The following is a 25641-nucleotide window of genomic DNA, read 5'->3' on the forward strand; positions in this document are numbered from 1 at the left end:
GAAAATTTGCAATTACTAGCAACAGTAATACTATTATCAGGCCTTCTAACCAAATTTATAAATGTTAAAAATTGTGCACTAGTCATGACAGGTATGTTGACTGATTCCAAATACCTCTAACATTGCACAAACTCTGACTCCATGATACTGCAGCAATGACTTACACAAGCAAGCATGAATACTTACAGCAATGCAGCAACTGAGGCTCAGACCAGCCAAATCTGTCCCGAGAGGCAAAGGAACTACTTGAACCCTTAGCCCACTCCTACTAAGGAGTTTGCATATTATAAGGTGCAAACTTGGCTTGGACATTTCTGTACTGCAATGTGGCCACAGTCATAATGTACTACTGAACCCTCATGCCCAAAAGGAAAAAGATGAAAATTTCAGAAAAAGCAAGAAGAGGGAAAAAGCTCCAAAACTTTAACCTTAAAATTTCCCCACTACTGTGCAGGAAGCAAAACTGACAGGAAACCACAGGTACATTTAACGTGCTGTAAAGAAAATTGTTTCTTGTATTAAAAAGCTTCTATTCCCAAAGATATAATGTCACTAAATAAATGACCTTCATAGAAAACACAGAAGATATGTGAAAAAAAAGCTGGAGAGTATCAGTTCACTGAAGAGGACCAAAGCCAGACTGATAGCAATTAATTAGCTGGTTGTCATGGAGATGGTGTTAAATATGCTCAGGTAAAATCTCCTTTCAGATTTTCTTTTAATATGAAGGGAAAAGATAAAGAAGCCAAGAGTTCTATCTAAGAAACCTTCATATTTAAGGAACTAAGGCTTTAGTATATCACATCTTTAAAATACAGCTTGAAGAAGCTAATACAATAACAAATGTTGTTCTACAATTTTTTTTTTTAGTACACCATAATGAAACTTCGTGTGTATACATATTGTCAATAAGATGTCCAAAATAATCTTGCCTGCTTCATGTAGGTAAATTTGCAGGGAGAGGAATACAAATTCACAGACATTATAATACATTTCTACTGATGGGCAAGGAACAGAGTTCATAGGTTATAAAACAGAGACTGTACACAGAAAGCATTTTCTGGACCCACAAAGGAACTTTTCCCTCCTAATCTAAAAAACCCACCAAATCAAGACTTACAATAAGAGGCCACGTTGATTTAAATAAATATATTTCAAAGGTAAAAACTATGAAAAATGTCCAAGACGCAGTAAAAAATTTTGGCCATTCGTATTATCACAGAAACTCTACAGAGGGTCTTTTTTTCCATCTCTTCTTCAATGACTGAAACACTAAAAGGATTTATTTACCTACTCTTTATTTTTATTTTTCTCCCCAGATGGCAAACCTAATATTCGATTCTAAAAATCTTTATATAACAATTTTACTTAACCTCCACAAACAATTGAGAGAAAGTAGAGATACCCTTTAGTGCTCTCTTCATTCTTGCAATGACTCATTTGTACAATGAACATAAACTTTGATCCACATTTCAAGGACAAACCTGAAATAATTATGCTTTTATGTTCTTCATGTTACTGACTTTTAATATCTATCCAGGTAGCAATTATTTAACACATGACAAAGCATGCTGTTACCTAGTCCTACCTAACTTGGTGAATTCAGAATCATGACTCTAAAGGGCTGTAATACAGTTAGACAAAATGGGTGGAAGAATAATTTCTTCCATGTATGACCCCTATTTCTTGGCTTCTGATCTACAGATGCAATTATAGGAAAAAGACACAGTTACACTGTATCTTTGTAGTAATAACAAGCCACCATGCCACACAAAACTCAACCTTCTCCCGTATCTACATTCCTACAGCAACCTGTCAGTTCCACAGAAAACGTTACACAGCTAAAACCAATTGCTGTTATGATCAGTGGAATACAGCCATGAAGGTGCTATACAAAGTTCACTGCAAAAGAGATGACCACAGGTCTTCCATTGCCATGTTGGACACCACTACAATATATTTCATTGCTTGCACAAGACACTCCAGTATTTTTTTCCTGCTTATAAGACCAAGGAGACTATTTAAAATGATATATTATTCTAAATTTCAAAACTTAAGAAGTAAGAATAACATTATATTAACATTAATTAGGTGTTAAGATTAACATTAAGAATAAAGACTATACTTAACTTCCACTCTTTAACCTCACCCCATCAAAATCTGATTTTTTTTTCAGGTGACTGAGGAGTGGACCACTTTAATCCAACTAGAACTAAACATATTTTATGTATTTGTAAACTTGGTCTGACAATGTGTTTTCTGGAAACTTTGAGTATATTTTAGTCTTTCTAATAAGGAAATGATACAGCAATACCAGTTATGACATCTGTGCCAGCTTAAAACTATCTATTTCTTTAAACTTTTTTTTGTTTGTTTGAAAATTAGAGAGTCTCATTCTTCTTTTCCCATTAGATATAGTAATACAATCAAGAGTTAGGAGCACATCTTTATTGTTGACAGAACTCCATTAGTCATGGCATTCATGATGCACTACTGTTGATAGAAAGTTAACTTTGAAGTTTCTGAGGTTTAAGTTTCCATTAAACCAATTTCCCTCTCTGTGGAAGTATTTAAGTTTCATCACACCACACAGCCAAATCATTAACAAAGATAAACTTTTTCTTAGGACTTCCACACTACACCCACATCAGTCTCAAATTTCCATTGTTTTTCAATTCTTATATTACACTTTAACTGAGAAATGCTGCACTAGAGACTATCACTACATAAAAGTGAGGAGGTGGGGTGTGAACACTGTCTAGAGCCATACTTAAAAAAAAAAATAAATTCCAAACCAGTATATCTACCTTAGTTCTTTTACCAAATGCTTCTGATTTCATCAAAACACTCTATCATGTTTGTTGACTAGATCCAAGCTCCCATAAGCTATGCTAAATGGCATCAATTTCAACAGTCTTGATCTGTAGGCAGTGCTAGTACCTTTTATTAGACCAACTCATGTTTGGGGAATAAAAGTGAGCTTTCAGATACTCAAGCTTATCTTCAATTATTCTTTCATTTTCTCTGGGATGAAAATTAGACCTGAAGTTAAAAGGGTCATCCCATCTGACATTTTTTAAAACAACATAAGTGAAGGTGTTCCTTAAATCCTTTGGCACATCTGCAAAAGGCACAGATTTGTTAGGGAACTTCATCAAAACTGTTAAGCAATGCCAAGGTAAACAGAACCCAACCAACATGTTCAAGTTTTTGCTGCTTTATATCATACACACACACCCAACCATGTGCTCTTTTAACGAAAAAGTGGATACAGTACCTGTAACATCTACTTTAACTGTGTTTTAAATTTTACCACAAACAAGATCCAGACAAGAAATAGGCCTAAGATCCCTTCAAACTGTTTACACATGCTTATAAAAGCCCAGAAGTCTCCATTTCTAACTTACCCCAATTAGAAGAGCTACATTCATTTAAAGAAAAAAACCAATATCAAAATAAAACTATTTTAATGTGTGACCATGTCTTTAAACATTGGCATGTGCACACCACTTTTTACTTCTAAAACTTCTGCATGCAGATATTACCATGGTATCCAATTTCTTTCAAATACTGAAATATGCATTTATTTTATTTCAATTTCCCTTGTATCATCTCCTCTTCATTTTTATGAAAAGGTGCAGCTCTACTTAAAAAACAGATTTTGAAGAGAAATATCAACCATCAAAACTGTAGAGGAAATGCAGATGATGAACTGAAAAATGCACAGAGAAATGCATGTGCAAGCTGCTATGTGCTGCTTTTGTAATGTTTGACACTAACCTGTCACAAACTGACTCAAAAAGCTTTCATACCAAGCAGGCAGGTCACATATGATAAAAGTTTTTCATGTCTACAGTGATAAATAAGCTCACTTACAGGATGGTGACCTTGGTCAGCTTCTTACTAACTACATTCACCAAGTTCAGACCACTCAAAACAAATCTCCAGGCACTCTGCTGTCTCACAGAGAGAATCAAAAAGGGCAAACCCACAATCAAAGTGACAGCTGAGGTCTTCAGCAGGGGTTTACTGCAGAGGGCCCCCGCAGAGCCCTGAACAGAAGCCCCAGCAGGTGCTACAGGCGTCCTGCAGTCCGGCAGTGCGGGCTGGCAGCGCACAGCGCGGGATGAGCGCACAGCCGGAGCGGCACAGCACCAGCCAGAAACCACCCAGCACACGGCTCCTAAAGGGCTGCCGAGGCGGGGAGGGAGCAAAATTCCCGAGCAGCGGCACACGCGCTGTCCCACCTCCCACTGCTCCTGCAACGGGGCTCACGGGCAGCCTCTGCGACCCACTGTCTATCTTCAGAGAAAAATCACTGCACCCAGGAAAATGGTCACAGGAAAATAAGCAAAGACTGAAAGAATGAACTGACATGTTGTATGGAGTATGGTTACTTCTAGATGAAAGAGTGACATTTATTAAGACAGGAGAAAACATACTTTAAAAGCCTAGTATATGTGATATTTCACCATTTAAAATAAAAACCTATTATCTCTATTGAATAAGAAAATTAAAATGTTGCCTGAACAGGCAAATCACAATGAAAACATGGAAACTTTCATCAAAGCTAATATTCTAAGCCCGCAATACAGATATAACCTCAGGAGTAAAATGAGCCATTTCAAACATACAGGTATACTAAGAAATCTGCTTATTTCCAATACCTAAGACTTCCTTAGACTATGAAGCCTTCATTGCCACTGCTCACCACTGCAAATACTGAGACGAGTTAGGTCTAGCTAGACTACGTCCTTAGGTGCTAGCTAGACTATGTCCTTATAAAATAGATGCTGTTGAAAGGCCCTTTTTCTGTTACAGACCCCATTCTCCACTCAGTCCTGTTAAAAATTACCTTAAAGGTAAATTACCTATCAAGACTTCTGTGCAAAAAATATGATGTAAATCATACTTAAAACACATCACTCTTCAAAACGCATTCTTAAAAAACACACATTTGACCATATGATAATGTTATTTGCCCACTGTCGGATTGAAAACTGTGTTCTGATACAACCTTGTCTAACAAAAACCCGTTTAGCACTTCATGCTCAGACACAAATCCACTTTGAACCAATTTCAAAAACATACCAAAATTTCGGCTAAAGTAGAGAGATTGCAGGATACTAACAAGTAGCTGCCTAAATACTACTTAATGCTATGGGATGGATTTCAGAAGTGCATGTATGTTTAAAAAAAAAGCCAGATTGAGAGATGGCCAACAGATATTTCTGCAATGTTAGGCTATTGATGCACACTTTCTAAACTTCAGTAAATAATACCAATCAAATGACTGAACAGTATGTAAAAGAAAACTTAGTGCTGCTCTGGTGTCCCTCAAGAGGGAAAAAACCCAACACAATCCTATAGCAAATCATGCACGCTAAAGGAAAGTTTCCTGGAAACCATTTTTCCTATATAAAGTTATAAAAACCAAAGTAAAACACTCCTACTGCAAATACTGCTAGCATGCTAAGACAGCTACTCATTACTTTCCATGTATATGCACCTACTGGCTCTTAAGACCCTGGTTTAACACAAAGGCTATTTGTTGGATTTGCTTCATCTTCAGTTAAGCCATCAGTATCACTTGGGATATTATAATAAATTAATGTGTCAGCAGCATGAGTTAAATAGTGTCCACCAACCCCATGTTTTGATACAAAATCTAGAACAGATGAAATTGCATTATACTAAGAAGGGGGAAGGGGAGAGGGATGTCTCGTTCAAATGCACCCTGAAATGTTGAATTTTAAACACTGGATTTAAAAAAACCACCCACACTTTCTTTCAGTGAAATAGTTCATTGCATCTCTAAGCTCAGCATCACAAAAGGCACAGTCTAGAAAGTTGAGGAAGGTTGCTTCAGGCTTTGCTTCTGGGAAAGCATGAATGGTAACTTCAATGTGGTGGCAAGTCTGCACTGGCTGTCCTTCCCCAGAGTCTCACCTCCATGCTGCAGGCTTTCCTTATCTAGCTCACTTCTGCATCTAGCCTAATTACATTTCCTAAAGACCTCTCCTGAAAGAAACCCATTGCAAAGAAGATGTCTTCTGTTGCCTTTCTGATTTAGAGAGCCTGGGAAGGAAAGAACAGAGGAGATCCCACTGTCCATACAGGAGGCAGGCTCATGATCTGTTCAGCATAGTTTAACAATCTACTGTTTTCAAATGAATACAGCAATTGTGTATGCTCAAAGCCTTTTGAGTGAAGTACCACATTAAACTGAAACTGTCAAGTCATTGGAGTTGTGGGAATTTCCCTGCCAAACACAGTAACTTCTGAGGACACAATAACTTGACCAAAACCAAATTAAAACCTCTCTCCATCCTTTTCATAAATGACTGCTTTGATTCAAAAAATGTATAACATCAAGCTTCTTAAGAACTTGGTAGGAAAACTTGGTTTGGTTTTTAGAAAATAATAAGCACCTACCTCAGCCCCTCTCTCCCTGAATTAGATTCCTCCTTCCCCTGCCCAACATCTTTCCTTTCCTCCTCCAACGGCATGTCATCATTATTTCCCTTCCACCACTCTGATACACATATGTATGTATTCAGTTACTCAACTGTCTTCATTTCCTGACATCTAGATCTACTGTTCTACTGCCTCATTGCTGTCTCCTTTAGACCTCCTCTCTTCTGTAAGTTTCTCTGGACAGGTATGCATCTGGATCTGCATCAGGGCTCTGGATACTCTGCATCTGAACCCAGCAGCTAGACTGCCTTCCTTTTTACTCATTTACAATTGCTTTTTCATGTTTCCAAGGTGTTTTTCTCCACTGCTCATAACAAGCGAGTGCAAAATAGCTACAATTCTCTTCACTAGTGGCCTACCAACCAGAATTTTGGAAGTACTGTGACACCTCTGGCATCAATAATTCAAAATATTATTATTAAAATTTCTTTGAGCTAAAAATTTTTTTATTCCCAATATTCACTGAAACCTATCCAGTCCCTTTGAAAAATCTTTAGAACTGAAACAGTGTTTAAAAGCTGCTTTTTAGGAGTGACACTCCAACTGTTTCATAATTCCTTTGTTTTTTTGTAGTGTAAGTTATGGAGCTGAGTAAGATTTCTTCAGGGACAATATGGATTAATAATAGATGTGGAGGAAAAGCAGAACTGGTGACTGCACTCACAACCTCCTAAGTCTCACTGGAATGTGAAAGTGTTTCTAACCAGCATATTCTGGAATGCTGACATGGCCACATATACTATAGACTCACTTTTAAAAGTAATTTTTAAAGCTTTTATACGACTGCTACCAAAATATCTGTTACATTTTATGCATTTCCTACACCAATTCAGCTCCAAAAGCTCACAAAATATGACCCCCAGCACAAGTGAAGTTTTCAGCTGGAACAATTAATAAAAGAGTTCTTAACTGTGGTGGGTGAATTTTTGAGGGGTGGCAGAGTGGGAGGTTTCATAGCTTGTGTTAGGACTGCCTAGTACTTTGGAGACCAACAGGAACAGCACCAACCTTCACAGGCAGATGTGCTAGCCAGGGTAAAGTAATACTCAACTTCATTTAGCCTTCTAGTATAAATACTGAAATCTGCAGTATGAAGCAGCATGCTTCATTTCAAATAAGCATTAGCCCAAATATGCTCCTGTGCAGGATGGGGGGCAAGCCCATCATGTTTCTTGATTCTATCCTGCTTCAAGCCCTTCCAGGCTTTCTGTTCTGTCAACAGATACAATATTCTAGAGCAAAGTACCAGATCTGGACAAACTTTGCATTACAACCAAGTATGGTGCTCCGGTAATATTCATATCTTGATTTTTGAGAAGAATCAAGAAGAATGCAGCTTTTGGGCAGGATGAAAATGAAAAATATTTTCTCTTTCCTATAGTTTAAACTCAGCTTGACAGACAGAGTTTTCTGGTCTATTTACATGCTTTTGTAATGCAGTCTTCCAGAAGTAGTCATAAGGGGTTAACATGACTTGTAGTAGTAACAGAATTATTTTTAAGCTATCAATAAATCATTTTTCCTTTAAATAGTGAACTCTTCTTTGTGTTAATTTAGATATTTCAATTGACTGTTGCCAGACTTTCTGATTGTGCATCTTCTAAAAAATTGGGATGATAGAATAAATGGAGTATATACTGATACTTCCTGAGAGGCAACAGCTTGATAAGAACACTACTTATAATTTATAGTTCTGTCATGTAGCCCCATAGGGTACCTTACTGAAAAGCTGAAGAAGCTGTCAGAGAGCTTGTACATGTGTGCATGCAGATGTGTTTACACAAATATAAAACATGTCTGTCAGAGACCTGTAAAGCAAAATAAATTTCAAAACCAGAAAATCACTTTTAAAAACAAATTTTCCCTTATGGGCATATTCCAATACACCAGACATACTTTAATCATTGCATGATAAAACCTGGGCTTCGCTCAGACTGAGTAACAGAAAAGTTAGAGCTGCAGACATTTGCAGAATGGGACAAGCTACTCAGTGCACATATCCAAGTTCTTACATTCAAAAGGAGAACATTACAATGCCAGATGTACAGTGTTGACTTTATTTAACCTTAGCTTTTAGGTGACTTGTGAAATTGCGTGTGAGAATAAGGACTATCCTGTATTTCTGTGCTTTGAAAGAATGCAAGTTATACAATGTGACACTATTTAATTATCTATATTCTAATCAGATATGCCTTTAAGGATAACGAAATTTCTACTGCATATAAAAATATTGCATGATGGCAGTTTCAGGCAACTAATACAATTGTGTTGGATATTAAAATCAGACATTAGAATTTAAAGCTAAATCTGAAGATATTAATAATTTTCTCCTCAATCACTTAGTAATTTGACATAATTATATTCAGTTATTAAACAGAAAAAAAACCTCAACAACTGTTTTTATTATGGGATAATTTTAGAAGATTAAAGGAAACGTTTGCCAAAATTAATTGTATAGGGGAATGAACAGGACAGGCACTGCCTCTGAAACAACAGTTTGGTTTTTTTCTTTGGAGATTGGATTTCTTAAAATTCAGAGGTCTGCACTTTGTTTCAGTCACATGAACAGATCTAGGATTCTTACGATACAGTCTTTTCAAAGTGCACTAGGGAGAACCATATAAGGATATTTCATGTAACAGAAAAGGGAACACAGGAAGTATGAAGTTGTGATTTTGGAAAGAAATGTTAGAGGACTAAATGTGCAACAGAAAAGAAACAGTAGATTCTTGAAGACAGACATGAAAATAAACAATAGCTAGGGGGACTAGCCCATGGAAGGGTCTGACTGAAACTGTTGATATTACTACACAGATTCACTAAGTCCTTCTGATCCCTCGTCCTTTCATCTAGGCAGAGAATCCTCCCCATTTCACTGAACACTACCATCTTCCATTTCTTTATGAATCTGTGTCTGTGCCCTCCCTCTAGAGGTGGTCTTTTTAACCAGTCATATCTGTGCCTGCCTCAAACCAATAAAATTTCTAGTGTCTCTACACTCTTCTTGTTAAGGGCAGTAGCAAAGTCCATTGAGTATATTAGTGCTAATGGGAGGGCAGTGGATTGAGAAGCCAGGAACTCTGGAACTGTAAGTGTAAATGCAAGCAGTGAGAGCATCGAGACGCAGCTAAAACATAAGAGAAATTATTTAATTTTGCTTATTTAAGCTATGCAAGAGTATGAAGCTTTTTCATGCACATTATCTACATCCCAAATATAGCATAAGGCACACTGAACACTAAAGCACAGGTCACTGTTTTATTATCTAGTGTTTAGACCTCGCAGCTAGTCAGGATATCAGCTAACAGAACATTTCAAAAGCAAAGTCTACACTCACGGAGCCTGCCATTACTGGATTTAAATATTTACTATGCTTTGAACTAGTAGTATTTTAATAGGTTTTTTTCTGATGTATGTGTAACAATGTTGACAGGAGTTTCTATCAGTTCAGGATACTAAGTACAGAGACTAAAACATTATCAGATCATGTTGACCAAACATTTGAAAGCAAGAACTCTCCCATTCCTTCCCTTTCCTTCAAATACTTAATATTTTCCTTTAGGAAAGAAGCATGTCTTTTATCTTAATAAGTTCTGTTTGCTTCTGGAGCATGAGTCACACTCTTCAATTATTTTCAGTTGATTGTATAATTTTTACTGAGGTTTGGTTGGTCTTTTTTCAGTTTGGGTTTTTTAGTAAGAATATCAGCTTACCTTCTGGTGAAGTGCCTGGCTTTTGAGAAAACACAGAGCTTATTTTACTCTTCTTGCTGCTGTTGCTGTTGACAGACAAGGTGGACTGAATTTTTCTGTGCATTTTTTCTGAAACAGGAGACGAAAGCTTTCTGTTGTCTGCAGGCATATGCTTGACCCCGTTGTGAATTCCACTTCCATTTCTCAGACCCACATGGCCATTTTGGATTTTGCCACTTTCTTCCTCACTCCTTTCCAGTGCTGAAGCATTTGGCTGAGGCAAACGTTGAGGTTGTGCTTAAAGTACAAGAAAGAAAGGGTTAATTTCGATTGTGAATTGATAACTGAGCACTTTGGGCTAGACTGGGAAGGCAACTTTCCTTGCTCTTATTGATCTAAAGACAGACTGACAAGTTAACATTCCCTCATCAAGACAATAAAGCAAAAAAATCTCTAGATTAAAAAAAATTATTAGGTAATCAAAAAGAATGTCATGTCTGCATGAGACCTAGATTGTCCATTTGACAATGCAGGAAAGGCTTGCAAAGCTCTATGAACTACACAGAGAGCATAATGCAAGCAATTTGAAGAAAGGGAAAAAGTCAGGATTGGGAAGGAATGTAGCAAAACTAAGATAAACTTGTATTGATGTAATCAAATTAATGATGTGTGAAATACACCCAAATGAGAGAAAAAGTATAGGAGTAAACATAGGGATCAAAATAATGGACTAAGATGCAGGCTGGCCAACCTCCAGCCTTCAGAAAATAACCTGAGTGATGTGGTAGGGGTCCCCTGACACAGCCACCCAGTATATTATAAAAGAACAGGAATATCCAGGTAACCAACATGTCTGAGCCTAAATTCATAGAGCTCGTGGATTACTGAGAAGTACAAAACCAATCAAGATGCAGTTCTGTGGAAGAGGTAGCCAGAAGGACCATGCATTCAAACACCACAGAGCTGTGGCAAGCCACAGTTCCCCCCCGCCTCTGCATTTTTCAACTCAGAATCACAATCTAAGAAATGGCTGTAATGAGCCAGTTAGGGATTTAATGGAAACATTAAAATGGTCAAAGGAATAAAAAGAAAAATCTATCAAGGCAAGAATCTGCAGTGAACTGGCTAAGTCTCCAAGAATACATGCTATAAACTCATCCTAATGAGTAAGTATGAAATTTGGCCATTTTGTGTTGAGCTAATGTATCACAAAGGAGAATATTTGTAACAACAGGGAAAAGGGATTGCCTATGTATTCTTTAGTCTGTAACTAAAGAAAATATGCATAAGTTTTTAATGTAAAGCTTTGTAATAAAAAAAGGTGGTTTCAATGTAACAATTCTTATTTAGAAAAACATACAGATTTCATGGGGGAAAACTAATTAAACTGCACACACAGTAACACAACAAGATTTCACAATCAAAAAGCACCAGCCCAATCATCTCTCCTAATCAAAACACTTCTGCATCATGCTTGGAAATAAAGAGGTTTCCAGACAGTCCAATATTCACCTATTTAAAAATGTTATGTCAAAGAAGAAGTCCAGATTCTATTAGATACCCTACGGACGCGGAATTAGTGCCAGCAGTAAGGAAAAACAGTGCTGCAGTTCATTTTCTTTTCAGATGATTCATGTCCATTTTCTGATGATTTCACAGTATCCAGATAAAAATGCATATAGATAATTAGAGGTAATGTGTTCTAAAAGAAATTACACCACTGATCACTTCAGGTACAAGTTAACAAATTTTCCAACAAATACTACTGGGACAAACAGACCAAGACGGTCTCTAAAAGGACTCAGTTCTAAATTTGCCTAACAAACGCCCAATGCTGTCCTTTTATCCAGAATACTAACACCATTCTCGGATTGCTTTCTCCACAAACATAAACTTTTCCAGATTAAACTTCACACAAATCTTAAACTTTATGTTTCGGTCACGCTCACAGGCAACAAAGGATTCTTTTTCATAATAGTTTAAATATGAACTGGTTCATGCTTTTCTTGCCGATTGGTATTTTAGTCACCGCCACTAACATTTTCAGAAGATAGCTTTGACTGCCCACATTTATCTAGGTCAGAGTAACCCTGCTTGAACCTACTTGACCAAAGTGATAATTTTCTGTTTCAGGAAAGAAAGATAGGGCTGGGGGAAACATTCATGTTTTAGACTCCCCGAAGATGTTACAGGGAATACAAAGATCAAAGATCATTCCCTTCCATTACCAGTAGTAACTGCTCAGAAACCTCCAAGCCAACAAAAAAGAAGCACACTATCTGAGGCCTGAAGAAGTCACTGCTACCCAAAGGCTTTTTTATTGACAACTCTGAAACTGCTTCTCCTTCAATTTTGCATTAGTGTTTGTAAAATCTATGAACAGAAGCATAAGCAAGGAACTGTCTTCACTTTGGAATTCTATTTGTGCTATTGATGCCTTGAGAGGCTACCTAGAACAGAGGCTAGACCGTGTTAAAGGAATAAAGTAGGTGTTTATTAAAAGTCCTTCAAAGGATACACCTTGGAAAGTAGATGAGCCTGGCCGAGGCTACACCCAAGATGGACCCTGGTCACACCTTTTCACACTTTTATAAGTTTTGGTCCATTTACATATTTGGGTTAATTGTCCAATTACAGCTTCAGGTTATGCAGTCCCATCCTCCCAGACTGCTCTCCTCAGTTCACTGATGTTTACACTTTTTGGGCCTGAAGCTGCAACGGTGTCCCTTGGTTCTCAGGCTGGAAAAGGATTGTTTTGTCTGACTAAACTGTGAGGAGAACTTGCTAACACTTTATATGAAGTTCAGAGTTATAGACTAATGAAGTACAGAATCTGGAAAATATGAAAGCTAAAACTTAAGGCACCAGTATATATTTGGTTAACATTTCCAAACTCTCATAAAGGTCCCAAACCAAATTTTTAGGGAATTTTCTCCTATTTGAATAAATATTATTAAAAGTATACAACCAGGAACTCTTTGTGTAGATGCTCTTTCCATGCACATGCAAAACAGTCAAAAATATTTGCCAATATCAGAAATGAAAATTTACTCTCTAAAATTCAGTGTTTATGTCTACAGCACCCCATAGTTTTATCTTCATTATCCTACTTGAATGCAAATTTTGTAATTAAGGAACAGTGCTTTTCACATTTCATGTAATGTTTCCTCACCCTGCATTGCCTATGATTCCCTGCTGTGGAGTAGTGCAGTTGCACCAATGAACGAGAATTTCTGGGGAGCAGTTAACCTTCCTCAATAAACACAAGCAATAGACTTTTCTAAAAATTCTCTATATCTGAGTGTCAGTTTATAAAACTGACATATTCTATGCCCTTTTTCTAAGCCAGTTAAATTGGTGGTGGCAGCTTGCAAATTGTTTACATATTTTGGGGCTTTGCTAGAATACAGTAACTTGACAAAATATCCAAAATTCATTCTTTAAAATTAGGTGTGTTTCTGTCAAATTGTGGATAAATGGAAAGTCTCGGAAATCTGAACAGGTTTTTGCTTTTATTATTATTTTTACTAATGGTTTAGGGACTTTTCTATGTTTTTTTAAAAATTATTTTTATTTTTTATTAAGTAATCCTGTTCCCAAAGTACTCTTACCTGCATCTTTTAGCATTAACATACAACTTTTTAGCTGACTGGCTTTACAGTATTCACATGTGATACGCAGGTCAAATCAAAATGGAATAAAACCCCAAATGGATTAGTTATCTCAATTTAAATTTATTTTAACTTTATTGATAATTTTGCACTAGGGAGACTTGAATCTTATGGTTAAAACACACTTGAAACCAATTAGGAACCATATGACCGCATTCTAGCATAAAGAACAAAAGCAATTGACAGTTCAGAGATTAAACCACAACTACTCAGTTTAGAACAGAAATATTTTTACCTTATTTTTTAAAGGTTGTGTATATCTTAAAAAAAAAAAAAAAAAAAAAGGTGTAATATGGAGAACGACACAATGCTTCTTAAAACACAGTGATACCCAGGGACTCTCACTCTCTCTTTAATGATCCACTGCTCTCATTCAGCTGTCTTTCTTTTTTCAAATCTTTACATATGTGACAGCTCTCAAAAGTAGACCATAGACCATCTGGCATTTTCCGAGGTGTAACTTGTGCAAATTCAGCTCTACTGGGAACACAATGCTATCTTCTGCCTCCGTTATAAAAGATACAATAGAATGTAGAACTTATGAGTTGTTTTGAATTATTCATTTTTTGCCTGTATATTCAAGAAATTTTACAAACTCTGCATTTTGTACTACATAATCACATGCGTTAAAGGTACAAAGAAACTTTTTGACACCTCTTTTCTACAGAAAGATGGCATTTTGTTTGATATGTGAACATTCAGCGCCTGTTATATCATTCTAAACAGGCCGTGTGCTGCTACAAAAGATCCCATTTTACACTCTATGTATGAGCAAAAATGTTATTCTTGATATTCAGTAACTAATGCAATACACATCAAAATTTCAAATGTGTGTTGGATGAACATTCAGCATCGTCAAATCAGGATGGTATTGGTCACTTACTATATGTTAAAGATTTAAGAAAAAAAATCATTCTTCAGACAACATAGAAAAACTGTCATTTCAAACATCTACAATGAGTAGTTTCAAAATGTCCTAAGAAATACCATGCTTTTCAGGTTAATATGTTTTTAATCTTTAGCAAAACCAGTAGATTTAAGTCAATATTTTATCCAGTGCTAACACTAGTGGATTTTCAATAAGAATGATAAATATTAGATTAATGATTCAACAGACTGAATCTTTTTTGATAGAAAACTAGCAGATAATATAGGTAGTAATAACTGCACATGAATCTGCTGCTTTGGAAAAGCAATAAAAAGGCCATACATTGCTATAGCACACAATCTATTAGCGTGTTTCACACTTCCTTGTCATTGGTTTCCTTGCAAAGAGGGCCTTAATACAGTAACTTGGGCTGTTATTTAACTGACTTTGCACAATAATTTAATTGTAAGGATACTATCTGGTGAATTCAAGTAGTAAACATTTATTATGATTTTTGATGGTTTTGAAGTAACTATGCACGTTCTCCTTCAGACTGTAAAACCCTTAGCACACTTTAAATGAATATGCACATAGATATGTACCCTGACTGCACACTGATTTACACCTAGCAAAGTCCCAGCTGTTTTTAAAAGAAAAATTCTGACACATACATTTAACAGGAAAATGTATGCCAACTGCGTATGTATGGCAAATGTATGCCAAACTCTCAACCAAATGTATGCCAAATGTATGCCAAATGTATGCCAAACTCTCAACCAAATGTATGCCAAATGTATGCCAAATGTATGCCAAATGTATGCCAAATTCTCAACCAAAAGAGGACCAAAAGAAGCCAGTCTAAGCTATCAGTAGGGATTTTATACAAAACACAAAAACAAACATACACCGAATGCAGACTCCTCTGAGTCAAAGTGAATCAAAACAAAACATCAGGGAGGAGAAAAGAATTGAGACAATTAATTAGTAGTCTAATCACATCAAAAGCAATTCCAAGGCAGCTGATACTGATACTGGAGCATCCTAGTCTGGCCAATGAAAGTGATGGAACAAAAACTTTCCAGTTTACAGCCTGAGTTATCTGACTACACACCCGGAGAGGGAAGAAAAATTTTTTTCTTTATGTATGACACAATAGTTTATGATGACAAATCAGGCCACAATAACAGTATTTTTGCAGGTGGATGTGGGAAGAATAAAATGCCCAACTGCCGGTTGTAAAAACTGTAATGTTATTTTCAAATATTGAGGAAATACAACATATTGTTTCACTTGACAGTATTTTTAACACTTCTCTCCTCCCAAAATGGTTGCAACTACAATAAGAAGATGAGCTTCTGGAAATACAGAGGTCATCAGTTCCACTAACAATGAAAGTCAAGATCTACACATTAATTTGAGCTGGAGAAACTGTTTGATCTCAGTGGACACTGCTCCTACTTCCCCGGCATGGATCACATGGAACACACCATACATAAGGGATGTAAGAATCAGGCCTCTGGTTTCTATCAGTGCTTCTTTATAACACTGATTTAAGCATAAGGGGGAAAATAAAGCAGATGACTGTCAAGAATTGCACAGTAAAACCAGGGGCTGTCTGAATTCCAGACTAAAATTAAGATGATTCTAAATTACTTCTGGAGAAAACTTAAATTCTTTAGATATAAAAGGCAACATTTCCCACTGACTAGCAAAAAAATCTTAACTTTTCAAAAATATTATATATTATGTGTGTAATAGGCTCAATAAGCATAAAATTTTACTGAAACTGGGAGAACTCAAGTATCTCAATCCTTCTCCATCCCCACTTTCTATCTAAATTCTGACTAGTCTCTAATATGATCTTCAAACTACATCAATAGTTTTCTCTGTCTAGCTATCCAGAATATTAACATTCAGATTACAAGACGTACCTCTGAGTCAACCTGTGAAGTGGCTTTTGTCAGCAATTATTTTTGAATATTTTCTGGGACATAAATAGCATATACTGCAGCTACCATATCACAGAAGGCATACATTAACTAAATAACAAGGTACCATCAAGGCACCATCTATCTTTTAAAATCATTTTTTTACACTGAATTTTTTATACCATGCTGACTTTACAAGGAAAACAAAGTATCAACTAACAGCATCAACCACCTTTTTAGAATTCCTTCTTGTAAGACATGAGGATATCTTCAAAATGAATACAATATATTATTATGAAACAGGATGTCCTTTGTAATGAAAATACTGTAGTAAAATTGCTGGTACGAGTTTTACAGGACCCACACTGAGAACACTTTGTTAGAATACATCTGAGAGCACATCCAGGGGACACCTGGTATAACAGAAACAAGGCTGGCAGGGGACAAAGGGAAAAGACATTTTATCCTGTCAGCTTTCACTTGGTGAAGGGTGGAAAAGAATGGCAAACATGTGCATGCGTGTCTATGGGCTGAGAAGCAACACAAGTGCACAAGACAGTGCCCAAAGTACTCTTATATCTGTGCAAAGACACCTGCAGTGCCTTCCTTCGGAAGCACTGCAGGACTTTACACACTGTTTGAAGGGTTGCAGGAATTGTATAAAGATGTCTTTGACATACCCAGAGAGATGCAGTTAGCACAGGAAGCATGAAAAGGGCTCGTAGCCAGGGTTTACAAAGTTGATAAGCATTCCAACTGACAATATGGGGTGACTTTCTCTATTTACAAATCCTACATCATTCCTGATGTGAATTTGCAAAATGAACAAATGCCCACTGATTTTCTTTAATGACTGCAACAACAAATTTTAAATCTTTGCTAAACTGAGTAAATCCCCTAATATTTTTGTTACCTATCTTGTAACAATTATCTCAGAATCAAAATACCCTTTGGCTTCTAATTACCATTAGATTGTCAGTAAATTATTCTTCCTTATCAAACACATCTTGCCATCATTAGCAAAGTTTTTTCTGAGACTGCAAATATTGTCACCTGTGATAAACTGTGCAGATGATCTGGGAGTTTTTAGTAGATCGCAATATAATTAGAAATAAAGAGAATTCACATAATGCCCTGATTGTTAAACTACACCTACATAAAGTTGAATATAGTTCTTACTGTAGCATAGTTTGTCACTTCTTGAGAACAAACAACAGGAACTCATCACAAAATACCAAGAGCCAAACACAAACTAGGGCATTATAGGTAACAGACACCCATACACCTGGGGAATAAATCCCTACATAATGTTGCATTCAAAAGTGGGAAACTTTATCACAACATTTCTGTATCCATTTTTCTTCTCAAGCATTCTGGTCGGACTGGAAAAGAATTGTACTGTATTTGCTCTTATGTTTCATATCATTACATCTATGTACTGCAGTGGTAACACTTGCATAGATATGCAGAATAGCAGGTTTACTCCTGGTCACCATTCCAACACTCCTAGAGCATATTTATGGAGTTTAATAGATTCATTAGTTACTACTGCAGGTAGTTTTTGTTTGGTTGTTTGTTGTTGCAGCTAATTTGTGGGTTGGTTTTTGGGGTTCTTTAATTTAATATTTTTTTCGTATTTAAGGTGAGATGTTTAATTATTTTGTCCTGTGTTTTCTACAGAGGTAATTTATTAAGAGGTGTCTTCATCTACTTGTTTTTTTTTGTTTTTTTTTTTTTTTTTTTGTTTGATTGGTTGTTGTTACATCTTCCTTTATAAAACATAGTGGCTTGTAAAACATTGGATCTCAGAAGTGAATAATCAGTGCATTAAGAATCAGAGAATTTTCTTTTTGCTGATTCTTAAAGTAATAAAATTGATCTATTTCTTCAACACAAATAATCAGCAATTTCCTAGATGTGAAGACAGGTGCTGAAATGATAAAGGGCACTGGGAGTGCAATAGAATCTATCTCACTGAGGAACAGAATGCTTTGTTTGGAGCTCCAATTTTAAAAGAAAGTTTATCAACCACTAAAGGTAATCCAAGCTGTTGGCGTGACATTACAGCAGTTATGCTATTTGTATCTGTTACAACATACAGTAATACCACTGCATAAAGACACACTGGTGTCCCATGGAATTTGACACATTAAGTCTCAAATATTTGAAATAGTTTTGATGCCCCTCACCATTGTGTTACTTGCTCCCAAAGAAAGTAAAAAACATCAAAGAGAAGCTACGAACAACAGGATATCACTTGCTGGGTTTTGCCTCATAAGCAGCACAGCAGGATGCACCAGACAGGAGAGATAACCTCAATGTCATTAACAGCCGTAACCTGAGCAAGTGCACAAACAGGTCCTCTTGCCTCCAGCACCTCCTGCTCCTTCCTCAAAACCCCTGCAACCACTGACAAACTAGATTCTGTTTCACCACAGGAAACAATGTGGGACAGCTTTTCAGCCAAGCCCATTCAGCATTTGCGTCTGGGTGAGAAGATATTCTGAGGTCAGGTTTATCTTCCACTGACCATATATACCAAGTGTCCACATGTCAAGATTACAGTGGTCCCCTAAACTCATACCAAAAAAATGCATATAAACTGGCTGTACTTGGTTTCAAAAAGAACTCGAAAGGAAATGCTTGGGATGAGCAATTCCCTTAATGTTCACTACTCCCTTGATTTCTAGTCCTCAACTCATGTAAGTGACAGAATTTCAGAAGATTCTAGAAAGTGTTCCACTTCAAGCGTGATCACCTGCTCTCAGTGCATCATCTTTTGTAATCTCTATAATTTTAATACCCAATGCTACAATTAACAAAACTAATTGCAGAAATCAAAAATAGGAGTGAAAACATAGTGACAGAGGATAGCAATAGAGAAATAGCAATATAGAGGATTATATAAAAAGATAGCAGGAAAACACAGAACATGAGTACAAATATAGTAATATATAAATTTATAACTGAGTTTTTGATTCCATTGCTGTACTTATTTTCTCTCTGCTATTCTTTCTTGCAACTTATAGTTGATGCTAAGTTTGGCATTGGCTGATACAAAGTACCAGAAAACTGAAGAAAGAAAGAAAGAAAAAAAAACACAGCTGCAAGAAAAATGTAACAGGGGAAGCAAATGGACAATAACTCCAAATAACAGCCAAAACTTGGGATTTTTACATTATTAAAAAGAGTAGCAGAGCAAAAACATCAAAAGAAAAAAGAGCCGATAGGAACCACCCAGAAGAAGAGAACACTGGAAGGGAAGGAGACAAAGAGAAATAATACACAGTGAGCTGAGCCACTTTACTTCTGTGATGGCAGAAAAGAGTACGGAAAAAGAAACAAAAAATTCACAAGTAAAATCCTAGCAAATCTGAAGCATTTGCTACAGATTTCACAAGTAAGAAAATAATTAAATGATAACTCATTAGTTGATAAACAGTGAAATATAACAAAGATAAACACTTCATACTTATACAGTGATCAGGTGCTGAAGCAATAGCTTCCCCTTCTGCTTGAGGTCAGAGAGGATCCTGGAGCCCAGGCCAAAAATCAGCCACACTCAGCAATAGCAGCATAATAGAAAATGGAAATTCTGTGTCAGAAAGCAGGGTGAGGACTTGAGGTCCACAACAATTACTCTTCATGACCCATCTTTTCATAACTGCAGACTTCATAGTTAACAGAGTGATTGCCAGTAGGAGAAAAAAGATGTGGAAAAATGGTTGAGAGAGCAGCAAATGTCCATCTATTTCCTGATCCTGAAAAAGCAAAATGTGAGGAGAAAGAGAAGCAGCATCTGTCTGCACAGACAACACACTGAGAAGACTTAGTGTCATTTATGGATGTTCTTCAGCTGCAAGAATTCCCTTATGGCAAGCAGGGTCCAGCAGATGGATACAGGACACTCCTCACCAATCTGCCAGGTTTCTAAATCCATGGGCTGCATGAGTGGGGCTTCCCCATCCCAAAGCACTCAAGAGATCCCAGGTCACCAAAGGATTTTGAATCACACACAAAGTCCAGGCAGAGCTCCTGTCACCAATGCTGTCTCATGGGCTGCTGTATGTCACTAATGCACCAGCTTGGCATCAGGATGACCCAGAAATGAGAGCTCTTTTTCCACCTTTGAACTAACTCTTTGGTGTACCTTGAAGAGATAAGGCACCATCTAACCCAAATTATTTTTGTGAAAGCTGTACATGTAAGATTCTCAAGAATATACTTTGAAAAGTGCTCTTATCAGAGTCCTTGAAAAACCTACATTCTCTTTTTTTCTTCCCTAGATTCAAATCCACAAGCATCCATGGACCAAAAGGCTGAATCTCTATATCAGAGTTCACTGTTTTTTCCCTTCCCCACCCCACCCGACCGGCAGTTTAACTTTGACTCAAAAACAGTTGTTTTATATACCTTTATATAAGGGAAAAGTCAACGGAGTCTTTCTGAACATAAACCTTTTTCAACTGAGAGCTTTTTGTCTTAAATTCAAAACTGAATGCATTCAACATACAATCACTGTCACCAATACTAAGGAAAAAAGGCAAAAAATGTTTTACTTAACTGCTTATTTATCACGTTCTAATAAAATGATCTAGCAAGATCTCTTTCTGACTTGGCTGGAAAAACCCACACATCCTGGCCAAGTTTTCATAATGACCTCGATTACATGAATTCAATATAGTAATAAAAAGAAAAGCTAAATGAGCTTTTTTCAGTTGCTCACAGGTCCATCCCTTAGAGCAGAGCAAAAGTCAGACAGCTGACCGTGCCTGCTGAAGACCAAACTTCGTGTAAAAACTATGCACTTGGTTTCCTGAAAGGAAGCAAAGCATAAGCTGCTCAAACAATGCATAAGAAAGCTCTGATATCTGAGCCACACAGTTACAAATCTGTCCTGTTAGAAAAATACAGTGCCACATCAGTGACCAACAGCAACAAGTGCAAAAATTCAGAGAAACAAATGCATTAACTCAATGGGAAAGCATCAGATTAGTTGAAAAAATAAATTGTTTTAATGGGATGAAATTACCTGTAAAACATTTTTCTTTCATTCCACAACTGAGCTAAAATTCTGATTCTCCACTCTGCTCATGAAACAAGATATAATTCCCTATGACATAGTTATGCCCAAACAATATTAGCAGTAAAATACTAGTTTTTATCTCTAACATGCAGATAGGGATTATTCTCATTCCAGCATGTTTAAAAGCATTCAACATTACCTATGGAATTATTTTCTTTCTCTATTAAAAATAGTTCTTACAACTTACAAAACTATGCAATTTCACCCACTAAAGTTTATTTGGTTCATCTTTTGGTTGAAAATATTTTTAAGTAGCATTTAAATTTGAATTTGCTCCATGCCTGGAATCAGTGCTTCTTGCAACACAGTTGTTTTGTTTTAAAACCTTTTGTTTTCTTGTTTAGAAGACATCCTTCTCTTTATTCATAGGAAAAAAAAATCCTTCTGCACTAATCACAATTACTTTTTTTTTAAATGGAGTGCATATGCAGCAATGAAATCTGTGCTGAGTCCGTAATAACCGCAATACTGAAAAATGTCCATTTATACATTTTAAAAACATTTTATTATAAGTTTTTACAATAAGCTGAAGGATTTCAAGGGAATAAACAGCATTTTAAGTGAAAGCATTAGAATTTAGCTACTTTTTTTGGTCCTTTCACAGTTTAAGAGCTTTAAAAAGTCACAGCTGAGACAGCAAGCTTCTCTTACCACAAAGATCCAACATACAGTGCAGCAACCACATCAAACACAACCCACCTTCCCTTGCTGCTTACACAAGACTTCAGCCACACAAAAGCATTCCCAGCATCATCAGCAACAGCACCACCTGACTAGGCTGATTACCAGTGAGCCAAACTGCTCCTCCATCCCCCTGTGCTGTGCAGCTTTTCCCTACCTGGCAAACACTGCAGTTTCACTTTTTGCATTTCTTAGCCCCAAACAATAACACTTAGGAAACCACTCAAGCAACTGCTATAGGGGCAAAACTACACTGTTTCTAATACTACCATATCCACTCTTCTGGAGAGTTCTGGCAATCTGCCATTTTATCTGCCATTTGGAATTAATTCCAGCACCCTTTTCTTTCATGTTCCTTCAGTATAACTGGCTACATTTTACTGTGCCATAACATTTTCTGAGGCTGCTAGACTAACAAATCACAAGGGAATATTTCCCTACTACCTTTAATTTAATTAGCATTATGATAATTTAGCCAAAATTCCCTGTTTCTGTACAGTGCAGTACAGAGAAGTCAACCTACTCAAAAATCACCAACATTTTATTTTTAAATACATCCTTTTTATTGGCTTCCCCAGTTTTCAGTCTTTAACTTTCTGCTTTTTTCAGTAGCTACAAACTAAGACCAGGTTAATTTTTTTTTATTTTATGAAAACTTAAATCTCACATAATCACATGGCTCTAGAAGCTGAGTTTCGTAGTATGTTGTAAAATTTAACAGCTGGAGGTTTTGCGTGAATTGCACAGTATCTTTACAAAATTCACTATTAGCTCTCCAATAATCAGATTACTCATGCTAACACAAAAAACTCATTGCTACTTAAAAAACAGCTTAAATGTTGATGTTAACACATAGATGCTGAAACAGGCTTTTGTACTGAAGCAGTTTAAAATACTGTCAGTCAGCCTCTAAGCACAACCTCACTGTCACTGCTTACAGGTTTGCCATTGTATTTGAGAAGGAAGCGGGGAAACAAAGGACTGTTCAAGCCAGCAAACAGACAAACAAAAATAGGAAAACGGGCCACTAGAGAAAATTATGCAAACAGAAAAGAGAAAAATGGCTTGGCATCAGAATTATTATAGCGACGGGTCAGTCTTTTCTTTACCCTTTTATTTTAGAAAGGCAAATATGGGAAAGAGGATACAGAATAATTTATTAAAAATGGGAACAAACCTTCAGCATTCTTCCAGCTTTGATTCCACCATATCACTGATACACACCCTTTACTTTCTTCCAAAATTACCCTAAATTCTAAGGAGTTTTTAAAAAAATCAATAGTTTGAAGTGCCATTGCATTATAGCCATCATGAAATACACTTCTATCCCTAAGTTTTTAAAGTAAAGTGTATTTTCTATCAAAACCTTCCCTGTGCTTTCAAACAAGTCTTCTCTCCTTTTCCATAAGGACCTGCTTCAAAAAAATTCAACAAAATATAAATAATGAGACCTGAACTTCTTGCCCTATTCCAGCTATCACAGCAGAATTCCTGGTGTGGATGCTGATTTGATAACAAACAAAAGCTTTTGCCAGGTTATTTTCTCTCGTTCAAGGAGGGAACATAGCACAACAAATGGGATCTCACTGTTCTGAAAATGCTAGAGTAGCAGATGTTAGAGTAGCAGATGTTCTATAATAACACAAACAGTCAACACCAAATAGTGATTTACTTAAAGGTGATTTACTTAAAATTGAGTCTGTCAAGAAAAAGATTCCTCAGACATAACACTATGCTACAAATGAGAATCAGAAAATCAGGCGGACCAAGAAGTATATCAAATAACAGTCAAAGGAGTGGAAAAAGAAGAGGAGTGGATAAAAAGCAGACACCTTTTACCAGAATTCCTTCTTTAAAAATTGTTCTGAGTTGTTTTTTTCCCTTCCATATTTCCAAAGTTAAACACTGTCTTATTTGTTGTAAATACAAAACTCACACTAGTTGCAAGTTTCCAGGATTTGATCCAGCACAGAACAGCTTACAGAAGGGCTATGCAGAAGACTCTCACAGAGCATGGAGACCTTACAGCTGTTTCAGCTGCCTTAATGTACACTGTCAGTTACTTCATAGCGTGATTAGCATACAGTCCTACTCAATGATCTATCTATGGCTGGATAAAAATATTTACCAATACTTATTTTACATTATAAATATGACAGTGACTCCTCACTAAAAAGTCATCACACAGTAAAAAGAATATACATATATTGAAGTAGGGAAATACTTCACAAAGTCATAGTTACAAAGTGAGCTGCGAAATACTAAATGAGATGGTGTAATTTGATAAAGTCACCTATAAGAAAACTACATGTACACTATCCAAGGTTAGCTCTGTATCCTGCCTCACCATCCAAATATTTTTCTGTATCACCTCTGTGAAAAACTGAGGTTGATCCCTCAGACAAATTTTTTCAGGTGGGTTAACCCCAAATCTTCTCACCAAAACTTATTTTTCTTTCATTTTGAAATTCAAGCAAAAGAGTATTGCTCACTGATCTCCCATATTCCTGAATTGTACAGACCTAAAGGATGTTCTATTCTGGTTTGACACTGCTCTTACAGCCAGTTCTGGTCAGCACAATAATCTCTCATTGCTTTTCTGTCAAAATGTGAATTTTATTTCAACTTGCAACTTATGGAATACAGTCAAAATATGCACTTGTCCTACTGAAGAAAGGAGACTGGGAAAGGTAGATGCCTTCTAAATGGCTAAGAGGATTTATTTTAGAAGATGTTCTTCCAAGTTACCCATACCTGAAAACAGGCTTGCCCATGATCTACCAAAGAATGGCCAATAGTTTATGCTGTCTCTCAGGAGCAAAAGCTTGCCCTGAAGGTCAAATCTCACTCATAGGCAAACCTATTAAAAAATGACCTAACTCTTTGCTCTACTTGACTTGTCTCAAAAGTAAACTTCTTAATATTTTATACAAACATTATACAACCTTAAGTCTGAGTTATAAATCAATAAAACTCACTTAAACGTGAGGAACCTTTGCAACAGGAAATAATCTCTCAGCTGAAATTCTGCTGTAATTAACATTAGCATTGCTAAATTTTCTCCAAACAAGTGTCATAATATTTATAGTTCAAAGAGAAAAACATGATAATTGAGATACTGCATAGAATTTGAAGGAAGAAAGTTTACAAGTAGAATTTAATCCTCTAAAAAATCATGGGTCCAGACAAACTCAGAATTTGAAAAGTTCTTCTGGTAGAATGTTAAGAGTTAAGGCTC

General features: G+C 36.4%; 1 protein-coding gene across 4 annotated transcripts in view; it reads right to left on the reverse strand.

Annotated features, from left to right (window-relative positions):
• The window catches only part of MDFIC (MyoD family inhibitor domain containing), a 50520-nt gene that overhangs the window by 4834 nt on the left and 20045 nt on the right, over positions 1-25641 (reverse strand). For all 4 annotated transcript variants that reach the window (XM_084206233.1, XM_084206230.1, XM_084206232.1 and 1 more), the window contains exon 4: positions 10191-10466. In XM_084206233.1, the coding sequence (XP_084062359.1) occupies positions 10191-10466 (276 nt within the window). The remainder of the gene's footprint in view (positions 1-10190; positions 10467-25641) is intronic.

Source organism: Fringilla coelebs (assembly GCF_963513975.1).
Source record: "Fringilla coelebs genome assembly, chromosome: 5".
NCBI lineage: Eukaryota > Metazoa > Chordata > Aves > Passeriformes > Fringillidae > Fringilla > Fringilla coelebs.